The 17,080-nt window shown below is 34.1% G+C and overlaps 1 protein-coding gene across 1 annotated transcript; it reads left to right on the top strand.

Moving 5' to 3' along the window:
• The first annotated feature begins 482 nt into the window (after positions 1–482).
• On the top strand, positions 483–16,026 carry LOC110447472 (sodium-dependent multivitamin transporter-like). Its single transcript, XM_021493205.1, has 18 exons — positions 483–565; positions 1,577–1,648; positions 2,945–3,210; positions 3,479–3,547; positions 4,395–4,446; positions 5,254–5,321; positions 6,274–6,354; positions 6,884–6,957; positions 7,678–7,815; positions 8,562–8,697; positions 8,937–9,025; positions 9,861–9,973; positions 10,341–10,411; positions 11,638–11,724; positions 12,267–12,541; positions 13,054–13,154; positions 14,635–14,753; positions 15,624–16,026. Exons 1-18 carry the CDS (start codon positions 562–564, stop codon positions 15,753–15,755), a joined length of 1,947 nt encoding a protein of 648 aa, XP_021348880.1. The 5' UTR covers positions 483–561; the 3' UTR covers positions 15,756–16,026.
• Positions 16,027–17,080: the final 1,054 nt, after the last annotated feature.

The following is a 17,080-nucleotide window of genomic DNA, read 5'->3' as shown; positions in this document are numbered from 1 at the left end:
TCCATCCTATGAAGACATGGAAACCTGGAACCAAAATCAACAGAGCTACATCACATGAGTTTAAGGAAACAGAATGGATGTGAACAATAAATTATATATAAGTTAGACAGTTCTGTATGTATTTCTCTGTGGACTTATCAGACACTAACTGATACCATACCGCTGTATGGTGTATGTAAGATAATCACTACAAAGTACGTAAGAATGGAAAACATTTTGTTTATTGTTCCAGAAGCCAAATAAACTCAATATGTTTTGAAGTATCTGTATTTTACCATGACAGCATAACACTGATCATTATAACTGATATATATGGAAGGTAACGGAGACGCTAGTAAAAAAAAGTGTTACGAACTAGGCATCATGATCATCCATATAAGAAAAGAAAATTAGAACACACGATCATCCATATTAGGAAATAAAATAAGAAAAAACGTGAGATATGCTCCTGCTACTGAATAGCAGTTGTATAAACTGCCTCATAAAACCACCTAGAATCCAATGCATGACAGTTTCAGACTTACACCGCGTTGAACTGTTGTATGTAGCAAGTGAGCTAATATGGGTAAGTACTATTTGTTTTAGCATAGATGTTAAGGTGGCCATGGTCTTTCTCAAATTAATTTATCATAGACGAGTCAGAGTGATCCAACCACCTATGAGCCAGTTGTCCAGTGTTTGGGGACATATTGACCAATTTGCAAATCGCTCTATTAGTCCAAACGTTTAACAATCCACTAGAGCTTCCTAGGCAATGAAGGTTGACATGTAAGTTGCCTTATTTGTATTGCTCCATATTTGTCAATGTGAATCTAAACCCAGAGTATCCATTAAGTGGCAAAAAGTTCGGGTAAGCCTGACTATTAATGATTTCGTTGATTCACATCTTCATTTATTAAACGGACAATCAATGAAATTTCATATCAGATGCTAGGACTTTTATTTGGTCAGCTTAACGGACTCTACTAAAATATCAAAACCGAACAGTAACACATCTTGTTGATGTATCAAACTTTACTTTTGTGTTCAGAGCTGCAACATTACATTAAGATTTTTTTTTTTTAAATAAAAAAGTCACTTAAATGACATTCAACAAACAAAGCAAGCTCATAACTTGAATCAAATTCCGTGACTGCCTAACTCCTTGTTACATGTCTATAGTAAAGATATCGATTCCTCGACAATGTTCTTATACAAAATAGTGGCAAGAAGTCCATAATCTTTTGATTTTCGTTAATAAAGTGTTTTTTCAGGTTAAAATGTAAAACAAAATACCAACACACGTTAAATAAACATGATGAAAATGGTCACTCTTTGTGGAAACACTATTAATAAAGCTGTTTTGAGCTTAGTGTAACAATTAGAACATCAGTCACGTGAAACGGTTTGAAATGAAAATTAATAACTTTGAATCAAGAAGCTTAGAATTGAAAGTCAACTTGGTTAAAATTCATCGGGATAATACTATTTACTAAGTAATACCTAGTAACCATTCAAGTAAATGAAAGAAAATATTGATTTTCTTATTATGTTTCTTTATAATTTCAAAACAATATGTCATTCTTTTCCATTCTAGCATCAGAGTTCGGATTTCACGTTGTTGACTATGTTATTTTTGCTGGGATGATCTCCTTTTCAATCGGGATAGGTGAGTCGAATACATGTTACAACTAACGGAACAGCATAGTGTACGTTACATCCAAACCTGTTTATAACGACCAGAGAAGATACAAGTGGTCTACATAGACAGTAAATGATCTTTATAAGACGTATTTGAAGAATTGTCATAATGGCAATTGCAGACATTTGGTATAAGTGACAGCTTTTTATAACGGAGACAATGTAGTCCAGTGGTAGGACGCCGGGCTCGTAACCAAAGGGTTGCGGGTTCGAGTCATGTCATGGCACTGTTGGTGTATCCTTGAGCAAGATACTTTACTCCGCTTGTTCCAGTCTATTCAGCTGTAAATGAATACGTGGTTGGGCAGGGCTAGAATTGTAGAATGTTAGCTGTGAGCGTCGAAATGGCAGCACTGGCTGTATGCTCCCCATGGAGTTGAGAAAGATATTGGCTGGTTGCAACAGCCCTATAACCACGGATAAACATTTTTTGTGAACCGCTTTGAGATGTGGTAAACCAATTGTATTTGTCATAAGCCTATGGTGAAGTTTACAAGCATCTAACCGTGTGTTTTATATTCAAAGTAATGTATGAGTTATCGTAGCAAAAGTGTTTTGCCAATATTTGTATTTATATCTTTACTAATATGACAGTTGTTCAAATTCAGAAATGAGGCATATGACGTAATTTGAGAATTTAAGATATTCAGAAATATCATCAAAACCATATCTTAAGGATTGAACATATACAGTTGTGTGACCGCACACACACCAAAATTAGCGTGCGCACACCGTGCATACATCGTTCACACACCGTCCACACATCGTCCACACATGGTGCACACAACTGTGCGATTTAACAATCGTTCGCCCCGTTGTGCGCTTCTCTCCGCACAACTGAATATAAGAATGAATAGACAGAAATGTAAGCTTATAGATGTAGCTAGAATATAGAAACACACGTCAAAAACAAGTTTATATGTTTAAACACGAAACCGTATCAATTGTTAAGGCATTCCTCAATTTACACCAACCACGGTTGTTATCGCACAACGTTCGTCCATCGTGCGCACAAATGTGCGCAAGCTATGATTGTCCATTCGCACATCGTGCACACACCGTTCACACACCGTGCATACATCGTGCGCAAACCACACACCGTGTAACATTGTGCGATCCCACAACTGTACACATGGTGACGTATTGCTCTCTATGTGTACCTCCAAACCACCTATCAACATCCAAATGTGATGACGTAGTTTGCTATATTGGTATTCAAGCTTTATATAAACATTTGCATAATAACGATGACGTATTTCTTAAGGTGTGTACTCCGCCTGTTCCGGTGGGGGACAGAAGACTACCTTGGAGTATCTGGTCGGGAATCGTCGTCTGAAGATGTTACCGGTCGCCGTTTCCCTTGTTGTTTCCTTTGAGTCGTCCATACTGGTGCTTGGTTACCCTGCTGAAATTTATATCTACGGCGATCAACTTCTATGGACAAGCGTTGGGTTCTTTCTGGCCATGTTGACTGCCGTTAGAATAGTAGTACCTATGTTTCACCCACTCAAACTTACAAGCGTGTATGAGGTAAGCAGTTACCTATTGCAAAAATTCAAAAAACAAAACGTTTAGAATTTCCATATTTATATCAACCATTTCATATCGACGTCGGCATTGCGAGATAATAGTCATACGTCAAGCAGAGATTCGCCAAAACAATCAACAATCCCCCAAAATAAAAATATCAAAAAACGTGATATTGGTAGCTAAGATCAAAAGAAGGAGTTTTAATCTTGCAATGTATGACAATGATATGTTATTGAATAAAGATGGCATATCTTTATTTTGTTTTCAGTATTTTGAGCTTCGATACAAAAGCAAAGCACCCCGTTACTTGGGCACGATCATTGGGATTTTGTATTACGTACGTATTTTAATATAGAAACTCTTTCACTGCAAAAAGGAAACAAGATATCGCAGATAGTTAAGTTAATTAGCATTAAAGTTTTGTTTCTAATGAAATTTGACTCTTTTCTATTGCTCTTTAACTTACCTAGGACATTGTATACTTATTGTATGGGATATATCCATATAGTTTCTACTACAGCATGTAACGTATAAGTAAATATAAAATATATATTTTCTTTTGTTCCGGAAACGGAATCGGTGTGCTAATGGTTCAATCGGCGAACTTAACAATTAACACCAAAATGATCTTTGGTTGGAGTCCTTCAATTTTTTTTTCAGAATTTGTTTAATTTCAAGCATTCTCAGTGGACAGAAATTTGTGAAAAAGTTTGGGAAGGTGTTTTCGACATTCACTAAAATTCGTATTTTCAATTCGGCTTATATATGATTTTTAAAACTACAACTTCTTGAAACTAACTACAAGAAATAAGAACATATTTATCATGGCCTGATTGAAGACATGATACAATTTTCCAAGAATTATTATATGTGGCAAATATAAAAAATTAAAAGGATATATGATTTATAACGTTCTGTTGCATTTTCAATTGTTTACATAATCAAATATACTTAATGTATGAAATTTAAAAACGATGTGTCGAGCGAAGCGTATCTTATCAAATGTATTGTATATGTTATCCGTATTGTTAGGTTTTGCCAGTTTCATACGAAAGGAAAAAACATTTTTTAAGTTCCTTTCGTGACTTTCTTCCATCTTCCACGGGTTAAATTTTGTGCATGAATATCTTTAGATCCTTTGATCAACTAAGTAAATTGTGTGACGATGTTTATTATCGTTTTAGCTATTTTACATGGGTATTGTTCTTTATGGACCGGCAATAGCATTGGAAGCAGGTAAGAATGCTACCAGTAATGACATTTTGACGAGCGTGCAAACTAGATTCGTCAGATTATAAACTACCTTATCGTGTATACCGATTATTATACAGTGTATTTGATCAAGCAACGATTTTCCAGAACATCACCCTTATTTAAAAGTTAGCTAATAAGCATTGTGTGACTGGAACAGAATGAATCACAATGAGGCATTGTAGAGTGTGTTATATGTAGGGCTTGGTCGTGTACTTTTATAATTGCTCAGACTCTTAAATAAACACCGATTTCAAGATTGCAACATACGAAGCATTCCCTCTGTCACTAAACACAACACAGACGTTGTTGAATCCACTTGAAAAAGTGTATATGCACTATTTTGACCATCTTCATTCTGATGTTATAACATGTGTGGTGTATGTGATTACGATTTTAGGCTGTGAGTGAGGATGCTGGTGTTCAAGGGAATTTATGTGGATTTTGAGTGTATTGCATGTGTATATTTGATCTTAATCTAGGTTGAGGATTGCATTGAAGTTATTTATTTATTGTTTCTGTGCATTGTATGGTTTCGTTATTGCATAGATATGTGCCCAAATGCGTGCTCTTCGGCACCTGTATAGTTCACTAGACTCGGGATATTTGATTGTGTGTATCTACGTATTATACGGGTATGGTTTGTGTGATGTGTGCAATTGAAGTATAAGAGGCTGGTTTTTAACATCTCATATGTTCCAAAATTTGATTGTATGTTTTACCAGTTCCATATTTAGAAATTAAAACTTTTTTTGTTGAAACATATTTCAATATTTCTTTCATTGTATATAGTGACAGACCTGCCATTCTGGGCTTCTGTATTCTCCGTAGCAGGAGCAGCGATAATTTACACCTCTATAGTAAGATGCGTTACTTTATATGTAATTAAGCGTTATCCTTTTGGAACTGTGTGCATGATTTGTCACTAGAACTATACTCAATGAGTCAGATAAAATGGAACTGTTGTCAAATGATAAGGTGTTTCTGTATTTTTTTTTACCTGATGACAGCTTTGATTGAATATCTGAACTTTCATTGAAGTACTTCCTAGAAAAACGCTTGCTGTCAATGAGCATAGCACCTGTTCAGAAAACGAAGTACCTTCTTGTCAAGGAGAACTTATCTGTTCACAACATGATCAATGCCTAAATACATAGAATATTTATCAACAGCCGATGAATATTTAGCATTTTATCACGCGATGTGCTAAAATATTATCAGGGAATTAATCAGGCTATTACAATAATAACTGCAACGTGAGTATTGAAGTATGCGACGGATATACATGTACTTGTAAGATAATAATTAAGACTATGATATAAATACTGGACAATCGGAGATATAAGGTTTCCTCATGTTGTTGAGTGTGTGATTTGTGTTGTTTTGCTCAATACTTTTCATTCATTTAAAAAAATGTTTACCAAAGTGAACTTGATAAAACATAAATCATTATATAATTTTCTTTGTTAATTCAATGGTGGTAAATATTTGATGCGGTGTAGATTAGCATTGGGATATAAAAAGTCGCGCTTGAATATGGCTTTTTATTATCATTAATCTGTACAGGGCGGAATACGGGCGGTCCTGTAGACGGAATGGTAGCGTTAGCTTATGGCATATGTTGGTACATGGCGGATGTGTTAATGAATTCAGTTGTCAAGCGGCCACTGTGTACATATTTATGATAGAGCGAACTCAATGTGGTCGTGTGGATGGATGTTTTATAATGTATAATTATATCTGTGTACAGGGCGGACTCAAGGCGGTCGTATGGACGGATGTTTTATAATGTATAATTGTATCTCTGTACAGGGCGGAATCAAGGCGGTCGTATGGACGGATGTATTACAATGTATCATTATGACCCTAGGGATGAGTGTTGTTGTCATAAAGGTAAACATGTCAATATATAACGTATATTTAATTACTTGAATCGAACATTTCATAGATAATATAGAAAATAGATCGAATTATATATATAATGTTATATTTGTCTTATTGTCTAAGTAATACATTTTGTGGCACAACAATAAATAAAACATGTTAAGGAAAGCAACGGCTTAGTTAGCCTTTCACCGTGATTTTTTGATACCATACAATAATATTTATCATTACGTCATTGTGAACGTTGGTTAAAGTATCATACATAATCAATTGATATGGCTGTTTTATTACTCTGAATACTTATCAAATGCTATATATATTGTCATTTGAGATTTTCGTATTAAGCCTTCTGTAATATGATTATATTTATTTTGAGTTCTGACAACAATCGTCTTTGTACCCCTTTTGTTACCCTTATAAACTGATAGAAGCCATATTACTATTATTGACTACTATTATCATAAATGATGCTGGAACTTTATATTATGTGTGTCGTATTTCTCTGTCTGGGACTGGTATCGGGTTCTTCCTGTTATAGGGTACGATGGATGTAGGAAACATAGGAAAGGTGTTCCAAATTAACTACGAAAATCTTAGACTCAATTATTTCAAGTAAGTGGGTAGCGACACGAACATCAAAATGTATTTGCCTCATATCTTAAATTGTGTTTCTGCGACGAATATCATATCAATTCAAGTTACAGAATAGCTTAGGAATACTCAGTACAATCATCTACTGCGCGAAGGAGTACAAAGCTGCCATACTTTTGTTAACTTTAGAAATTTGTCGTTTAATTGAAAAACTCACCGTACCGGCCGAGCTTTGACAACTCGCTTTGGAAGCCATTTGACAATAAACAACTATTGCATCGGTGATTCAATTAACAGGATAGGCTTTATATTGGTAGCTCATGTTAAAACAAAATATTTTCGACACTTTGGAGCGATCACGTTGTGTGATATCTTTTTATTGATATGTCAATGGAGTGACCAATTTTTTTTTTCTGTCGATGGATAACTTCAGGGACAACTCTTTGATGATACTCTTGCTTCATAGCTTACTAAATTGGGGACATCCGAGTGGATAATGTCTAACGTTTGTCGCAAAAATAGCATGTATTTTAACTATGATCTTGTTTAATGAATATCTTAATTGTATAAATTGCATATCTATGTAAAGCGCTTTAGAGTGGCTTATTCTAGCTAGGTAGGTCACTATATCAAATGTTGTATATTATTATTAATATTATATTATTACTGAATTTTCACAAGTTGTACGACACGTTGAATGGCTATTATTGTTGTTTGTAACTCTTGTTATTTCAATTCCAGATTTGACCCAGACCCGACAGTTCGACAGACTGTCTGGTCACTATGTTTAGGGTTTTATTTTGCGGGCTTCGGCATGGCATTCAACCAGGCAACGGTTCAAAGGATAAGTTCCGTTAAGTCTTTACAAGAAGGCAAACGGTAAGAAGACCTGTTTCACGGCGTTTGATAAATTTGAATGTTCTCCTTCAGAATTCCTATCCCTGGCACCTCCCACGTTATCTTGACCTTTGTATTAACGAAGAATTTAGAAAGAAACTTGGTTACAGCCATGTCACTAGGTCGGATATTAAATAATGTCAATATTGTAAGCAGATCTAAATGACCATTAATTATAATTAAACGTCCAAAAAGGCTCAAATAGAGTGATTATCCACTTATTTGATCAGCGCAAAAACTATTAGTTTTACATGTTGGACTGCAATATCACCGGATTTTTGTAATATCACCTTATTCACTGGATCTCTATATCACAATGCTGAACAAAATATTCAAATGAAATGGGACGTAGCACAGGGTCTGGAAAATGTTTCACCAAAAAAAGAAAGAAATTAACACAAAATCTGAAGAAATATAAGAACAAAGTAAAAGACATGTGGCTCGTTACTATATGCGTACGTGGTTCTAGAATCGTTATGTTTCTGTTTATGCTAATATGGCTGTTTAAGACATTATATATCGGCAAGAATTATATATATCCGACAATTTCTTTAATTATGATGACAAGCGTGAATATGAAATTGCATTTGTGGCGTTTGGACGTAAACTGATACTATTTTTTTCCTACATAAAAATGTATAAATCATATTGTCTGCATGCCATGTCGCGTGTATCTAACCAGGTAAAAATGGGAAAGCGTACATGTTTTATAACATTTTTACTTTCAGAATTATGTATTTTGCTGCTCCAGCCTTCTTCATTATCGCCCTTATAGTCAATATTGAAGGTCTAGTGATGTTTGCCTACTTTAATGCCGTCGGCTGCGATCCCATTGAATCAGGTCAGATAAAGAATGCTAATCAGGTATGTATTAATTAATAAAAATCATTACGTCTTCGCGTCATAAAGAATATTTGGTAAAGTCATTGATATCATTGCTATTTGAGCTTAATTCAGAAAGAAATGGTAAGTGTCGGCATGATTTAAAATCCCTATGATTTGACTATTAAAATGTATTTCAAAAGTACATAAATTTATATTACGAAATTGGCTAAGGTTTGAAATTAAACAACAAAAAAGGTACCTCTGTTTAATTGTTCCAGTTGCTACCCCACATGGTGGTGAGGATATTTCATGGTCTTCCTGGACTCTCCGGGCTGTTCCTCGCCTCTTTGTTCAGCGCCTCGTTAAGGTAGGTTACATAAAATACTTTAACAGTGGTGATTTATACATTATATGATAATGACTGTTAATGGACACTGTTGATTTTCTGGCCGACAGACCAGAGATAAATAAGGGATCGTTTCAGGCACTTTTTTATATGTGTATCCCGGGTGATTATTTCGATACTTACAAGGACTACTAGTGTGTTATCATGTACTAAAATATATAGACGTTTATGTTACATGTAAGACCTTATGTTAACGCCATGCACAAGCTAGTTGTCTTTTTTTTGTCAATATTAGAACAAGCGCGTATCATTTTTTGCTAGGGATATAATTACACAAACTAATATATTTGGAAGTTGAATATATAAAAGATATCAAAAGAATAGTGATAACTTATGATTTATATCCATAAGTAAATTGACTGGTGCGGGTTTATACTATTGAATTAACTAAACTAAACGGATACGGATAGGACACAGGCTTAGTAATTAGGGGACAACCATACCGTATTTTGAGATTTGCGGCGGTATATCGAGATTATACTGTCGCAAATTGAATTGTTTTGGCAGCACGGAGCGAAGCCAGTGAAACAGATATTTGAGTAAGTATAATTACGATATACCGCCGCATATCTCAAAAGAAAGTAGGTTTATCCCCGTTCTAATTCATATAATCCACAAAACCAAACAAAACGTTTTGTTCCTGACGTCATTAATAATCAATTTCATGACGTGTCAGGGTCAGTCGTAGTCCGGGCTTCATATGTAGATGAGAAATTTGTTGACGGTATATATTATTTTGATTGAACAATCAAATGTCGGGTCACATCTCAAATGAATTAGAATATCTGTTTTACAGCACAATTTCATCTGGATTAAGTTGTTTAAGTGCTCAGACAGTACAAGACTTCATTAAACCCCGATATAAGAACATGTCCGATGGAAAAGCCACGGCGATTGCCAAAGTATCAGGTAAAGTTAATGTATAATAAAGAGGTGTTTTTAAAACAGTTTTCTGACCGTTCTTCTGATTTACCATTGCAACTTATGCTTTCTGGTGATACTATTTTTCTTTGATAAATATTACCAAATATTCACTATATTGTTTAAGTGGGGACATGCATTACTGAATCAACTGACAACCAATTGGTGGAAAGCTGTTTATTTATAATGTCGCAATCAATCAAAGACCCAGTCACTCTTCAAGTAAGCAAACGATATCGTCTACTTACAATGCGACAAGATAATCTCCCTATAGTTTCATGAAATATCAACACCTTTTTTTTAATAGTATCTGTGATTTTAAATTGTTCAAAATAAGTATTGTTGCATGTTTCAGTCTTTTTCTACGGAGGGATGTCTGTCGCTGTCACAGCGTTGATAGCCAATGTTTCGGGATCTATGAGTCAGGTATAGGATAATATGCAATTTAAAAAGAATACTTTATACAGGGAAATGTTCGCCGCAATTTATCTTTTGCCTTTTTCGCCTCCTGCAAGAAGTGGAATATATCATTACAGTGGTTTGTATGATATGTATGTTATCGGCGTAGGGCAAAAGTTTAACTGGGACAGTATAAACAGGAATCATACAAACAGAACACGACTGTCTTAGGTGCTTCTATAATTAGTTTAGCTTAGGCTTTGTTTTATTTAAACATACATAATGTCAACATGCAAAAAGTGTTGATACACTTATGTAAATCTGTTACTTCATTTCGTAACCGATATTTACAACTACAGCTTCAGGGGTAGTGACGTAAACAAGGATTCTTTTCATGTGTTTAAGGCAGAAAGAGTCAGGGAATTATAGTGAACAAATAACGTACATGTAACAATACACTGTTTCATGAAAATGGTATAATGTGACTTAAACAGAGATCCTATGGCATTAGTATTAGTAAAACTTGAGGTCCGTCATTACCTGAATTGACATGTCGGTAGATATAATTGAAAAATAATGAAATAAAATCGCTGCAATGATACTGTCGTAAATTTGGTGTGTTATCACAAACCGTCACAACATGTAGTTGAGAACTGCTCTCAAGTCCCAAAAGCTATTAAAATAAGCGAAGGAAAATCACTCACGTGTGTTCTTGTCGAATGTCCGGATATAAAGAGACCGCGCCAATACGTCACAGCGAGGTTGTTGAGTAGCTCGACGAGATATCGTACCGGCGGGGTCCACGGTTCAAGGAGAACTCTCCCGAAATTCACCACAATCCATTCCAGAACATATTTTTATACATTATGATGTGTTACTCTCTAATAATAATGTGGATTTTGTTTACATACGTCGTTAGTTGTTGTGATAAAGCTTTATTGCAACAGCTTTGTGATACTTTCAGGTATTGGTTTATACTATTGCCTTTTGCATCCTACGTTCACATAAGATTCAATCTACGCATCGGAGCTGATACTGTCCTCTTGATGTCTTCATCGCCAATCACTTACTCTGTGTTATTGGTCAACTTTGTGGTCATTAAAATTATTACCTGGATATTAGGACTAATTTTGACTATCATTTTTCTTAAAGATACATTGTTATGTAAGATTTTACCTTTGATATTACTGAACCATTTATATCGTCTTACTTCAAAATATTGATTTTCATTTAAAGTTTCATATATTTTCCAGATAGCGGCTTCAATACTTACCTGTTTCGGAGGTCCTCTGTCCGGCATGTTCCTCTTTTCCATGTTTTGTCCATGGGCAACTAAAAAGGTGGGCTGTACGACAAAATTCACAAATACGTGATATGGGTGTTCATCACTACAAAGGAATAATTGTACATTGTTGAAAATAATCATATTGAACGGTATTTCATTGTCCGTCGGCCAGAAAATCTCTTAAAGTATTATTACGTCATCACAAACGTGTTTATGGCATTTATTGTGAAATCATGCAGATCAATGATATACGTCATGGACTGGTGGTAAAGGAAAAAATGAAAGCTTTATGTCTTTTTTTCTCTCTTCTTTTGAAAAGGTTTATTTTGTCAGCTTTCATAAAATTTCAACAGCTTTGATAACGTAAGTGATACAAAATAATTCCAAACTAAATATGTATATTAGAGTTCCCAAAACTCTTTGGCTTATTCTATGGAACTGAAACTCATAGATACTGAACTGCCCTTGTATTGATCACGCCACATTTAAAATGGATCTGATTCAATAAAAAATGTTGAAACGTTTTATAAAAGGCGTCCATTCAATTAAATAACACTTTTTATCAAATGCAATTTTAGCATGTTTTCTGTATAACAGGGTGTCGTCATCGGCGGGGTAATATCGATGATATTTGTTTTCTGGATATCCCTTGGACAGAACTTCTTCACGTCTAAACCAAGTGAGCCTTGGCTGCCACCAAACCCAACAGATCAATGCTTCCTGGATTCGACATTCTACACTAACACAACTTTGATGACTAATTCAACTGTTTACTACAACTCATCAGATTGGCATCCGTCGCATCCTAGCAACACATCTTCACGAATAACGACATACCAACAAGAAATGGAAATCTTCAATACCATCAAAGCGTAATTACTTTACATATTGCGTATTGAATATGAAAATGTGGTTTATATATCGATGGTGTATACACAATGGAAATGTCGATTGGAACATTGAATGATTAACAATAATAACGTCATCAATTCAAAATGATTCAAATCTATACTTGCGTTTTGTGTCACAGCCTGGGTTACCTGTATATGCTATTTTACATGTACACCATACAGCTCAACCGTTTTATTATCCTAACGTACAGAATTACGCAGGAGTCCCATCAATTCATTTCTTGTTTGTGTACATTTCAAATGTGTTATCATTTCATATCGTCCGTGATGATAATTAGGGCGAATGTAGCATTAACGGGACATTAGTAGACAATATGATATGCATTACTGAGGAGGCGATACTAACACGGGGCGAATATGGTTAATTCTTGTGAAGAGTGTACATTTTATTTGGCGAAAACATCCTGGTATACAGTATAAATTCGGTGATAATTTGTCATTAACTCTTTCCTATCTTTTTTTCGACAACCCAGCCAAGGTATTGACAAGTTATTTTCCCTCTCGTTTCGTTGGTTTGGGGCCGTGGGACTACTATTGACGATTGTGATAGGATCTATCGTAAGCCTGATGACAGGTAATGACATGAAGTATGATACAACGTAAAAGTTTTATAAATAATTGATGTTCTTCTGGAACGATTTTAAAGTTGAATCAACTTTATTCGCTGTATATTGAGATTTTGTAGTTAAGCGTGTGTAGCTCCTTAAATGAGCTGGAAATGAAAGGGGAAAAAAATACCAAATGTTGTTTTATTTGAGTATCCAATTTCAAAAGAATGATAGTTAAGCTATAAATAGGTTGTTTATAGCATTTCATATACATATATCTTGCTAATGAACAAAACGCCGGACCATTATACCGTGTAGAAAGCCACTCTAATATTCTGGCACAAATATATGAAAAATAAATCATAGTGATTTTAGTCAAAATATGTATTTTCAACGCGTATAAAAATGTATAAAAAAGAATAGGGGTATATGAATCTTTATGACAACTATAAGGTAGAATACGAACAAAAAATGCTTCAACATAATCTCTATTGTTCCATGCAAATAATAGCATGTCAATCTGTTTCAGACATTATATAACTAGCGAAGGATTCCGATTAAATTTATACATATACTGTAAGAAATACATGTAGCCGAGTGATTATTGCACATGGCAGAAAGCACACGACAACTCCGAATTTAAATAAGGCGCGCCATTGTAGATTACACAGAGTAATCTAGTATCTCAAAATAAGTCGAGGGGTAACTTCATTGTATTTCAAATTTACTTTGATAGAAGCAAAATTCACTTATTAATCACCGAGGCTGAGTTGCAGTTTTTAAAATTTCTTGAAAATTAAAATATAAATATGTCTATTTATAAACTATTTATAAACTATATTACCTTGCCGAATCGCAATTGGCGTTATAATAACATTGTCTAAATTTCGAGTATTTGAGATAAATGACATGTTTTTTTCTATATTTCAACGTTTAGTTGCACATCACAAAAACAACTACAGCTCACAAAAACAACTACAGCTTAGCCCATATGGCTTGCACTGCTGTAGAGATCGCTAATATTTATTACATATAACATACATATGTTCATAATGTAAATATTGTAAAACGTTAATGACCCTGTAACGCGATAGAGAATGTTATAATTTGATTATGGCTATTCAACCAATATTGTATTACCTAAATGTAGACAAAACAGGAAATGATGTTTGGCATAGTATTTATCATTCTGGCTTCTGGTTGGTTGAAGTTGCCCAGCGATGAAAAAAATGTGCAATGTTGTGTTTTTGTGTAAAATCATTATTGTTTTTATCAGCAATGAATACATAATGTATACGCATTCATTTGTTATGAACAAATCAATTATGTCTGACTTTTAAATTCAATGATAAAGGTTATATGGTATATACTAAAAACACTATGACTTTGCATAAATCCACAGTGTTTTAGGTATACATTGTATACCCTATAGCCCCATAATAATCCTTGATTTGTCTTAAATAGATATCGTATTCAATGTAGAACCTTACTTAATTTGATATTTAGGTTATCCAGCACCAGATGAAGTAGATGTGAGATACATTTTACCTATTGGGGACCAGTTGTTTCCCTTCCTTCCAAAAAAGGCCCGTCGGTGGTTAGAGTTTGGGGTCGACTTTGACAAGGTAAATATTATATACACACAAAGAATATATTGAGCTTCATATATGATATTCTGATTGATTTCGTGGTAAGTGAAAAAAATGTCAAATTCTAGAAATGCACAAACCGCATTGATATTTCTCTTTGTCAAAATCAAGTTTGGAATTGAAATACACAGTTTATGAATGCTTCACCTTATGAAATATTCGACCATTTAACACCAGAAATGCATTACTGTCTCTCGAACAGCACAAAACTACAATTACGTGAAGGAGTTCTTTAAACATCTTAGATAATAATAATATAATATTAATTATATAACTAGTTTATGATATTTTATTTATTGTCATTCTGACTTACACTCGGAGTATGTGAAAATTTACATTATAAAATTGTAAGAAGTTGTCGTGAAATTTCTCCGATTATTGTTTGGGTACATGTATGTCCTATGCTGACAGAGTAACACTCATTCATAATTTCTGGATATCGACATCGGAAAAGTGTAAGTGTGGTAGGGGAAAGATCCAGTTTTTTTCCTTTTCATATTTGGTTACTTTGTTTTTTGTCTCAAGTACCTTAATTTCAAAAGAATATTGTTCGGTAAATTAAATGCATCGCAAGAGGTGAATTTTAGAAACATTTCGGAAATTTCAAAATAATGACGACTCAGGAAATTATATTAATTTAATTTAGGTTGCCCTTAACATTATTTTTTTAAAGCGGGGCAACTAACATTACATTGTACGATAAGAAATTTCATAATAATCTAGTCGACACGGCAAAGTTCAGTAGTCATAGAAGCATGAACGCTATTTTGTCTTAATCTAATAATAAAAAAAAACTATTTGAGGTAGTAAAATAAGTTTAACTCATAAAGATATTTTACGATTTAGCGAAGAAGATGGTTAGAACAGCAGTCCGAGGAGACGATCATCCCTACTGATCTTTATGGAGAAATTGGTGTGGAACTTGACGAGGTCAAAGACACCCTGCTGATCAGCTATGCTAGTGATTTAGTTAACTAGACTACTTAATGTAATGGATAGAATAAATATCGAACATAAATAAGTTTTGTGGCACAAGTGTTTTTGAATATTTCAGACTTTTACATATCAAATTACATTTCATCGTTTTGTGGGAACATTAACAGTTCGAACAAACAACACATTGTGTCACTGTTAATTCAGATAAACCCGATATAGGTAATAGAAATAGAATACACGTCATAATTTGTGATGAATTTGGTTCTAAACTAAGGTAATAACACTATTAATTGGTGTGACTGTCTTTTAATACTAATAAAAGATTACAACATCATCTAATTTTCTATTATAATTTCGATATACTGTGTAGTTCTTTGCCAAAACCGGTGCGTTTTTTGTATGAATTTTTGTAAATTTTCAAATAAAATGTACGATTGTTATCATAAGTGTACAGTGTAGAATGGTATCGTTAATGAACAGTAAATTTTACGTGTCAATTAACACTACTGTGTATGTTAGTGGCGCTGTCTGGGCTGTGAATGTCTCACGAGTGTCGATAACCATTCCGATTTTTATTTTAGAAATATAAATGATGACATTGCAATTTATGAACCAGTCGTATTGAGAATACGTTTTTTTTAAATCGGCGTTTGTTTTGTTTAAAAAACAAAAAAGGATAAAAAATAAAGAAAAATAAAGTTTCAAAATACATAGAGTTCTAATAGCAATAAAGTATTAAAAATCCTTAATTGTTGTCAACACTTTCAAGAAAACAAGGGATTGGATAGTCAAAATGGTATACTAGAGGAAGAGGGGGTAAGTTTTGTACGAAGTCTGTGTATTGTGTGTTTTCGACTATTATTATAATTCATATGCTACCACGTGCTTAAGGACGGAGGTGAAAGGTCAATGCTACTTTATTATGATTTAATAAGATAGATTATGAACGCAGTCAATTACCTGCCTCTTTGTCCATATCATACATGTATAACATAACAATTTTAATTTAAAATTCACTCCCGTTGCTATGTTTGTAGCTAGCTAAGTGATTAAATTTCAGTTCAAGATGTTTCCAATGATTGTTCCATATATGTCCCTGACTGTTTCATATATCAACAGTTCTGTAACCAAATGAATGTTTCCTAATATCTAATTTACCTTTTTTTTCTTTATTTCTTGTGTATGCCCTCCTGTTCCAGATGTTGAAACTTTATAAAAGATACAGTATACAAGTACTATCATTCATTAATGCGAAAATCCGGTCATGGCATCGTCACTGTAACAAGTATAATTATGCATTTTTGTACAGACTTTTTCTTAGGAATTGACATTATTTAGGGGGGGGGGGGTCAATTTGGGATAAAGTG

This window comes from Mizuhopecten yessoensis, unplaced genomic scaffold (genome assembly GCF_002113885.1).
Source record: "Mizuhopecten yessoensis strain PY_sf001 unplaced genomic scaffold, ASM211388v2 scaffold3431, whole genome shotgun sequence".
Taxonomy (NCBI): domain Eukaryota; kingdom Metazoa; phylum Mollusca; class Bivalvia; order Pectinida; family Pectinidae; genus Mizuhopecten; species Mizuhopecten yessoensis.
This window is presented reverse-complemented; position numbering and strand designations above follow the sequence as displayed.

Excerpts from the sequence above, each read along its gene's own strand:
- LOC110447472 (XM_021493205.1), top strand. Across the intron at positions 6,355-6,883 it reads TGAGTGTTGTTGTCATAAAG|GGTACGATGGATGTAGGAAA; the intron begins GTAAACATGTCA and ends TTCCTGTTATAG. Across the intron at positions 14,754-15,623 it reads TTGGGGTCGACTTTGACAAG|CGAAGAAGATGGTTAGAACA; the intron begins GTAAATATTATA and ends TTTACGATTTAG.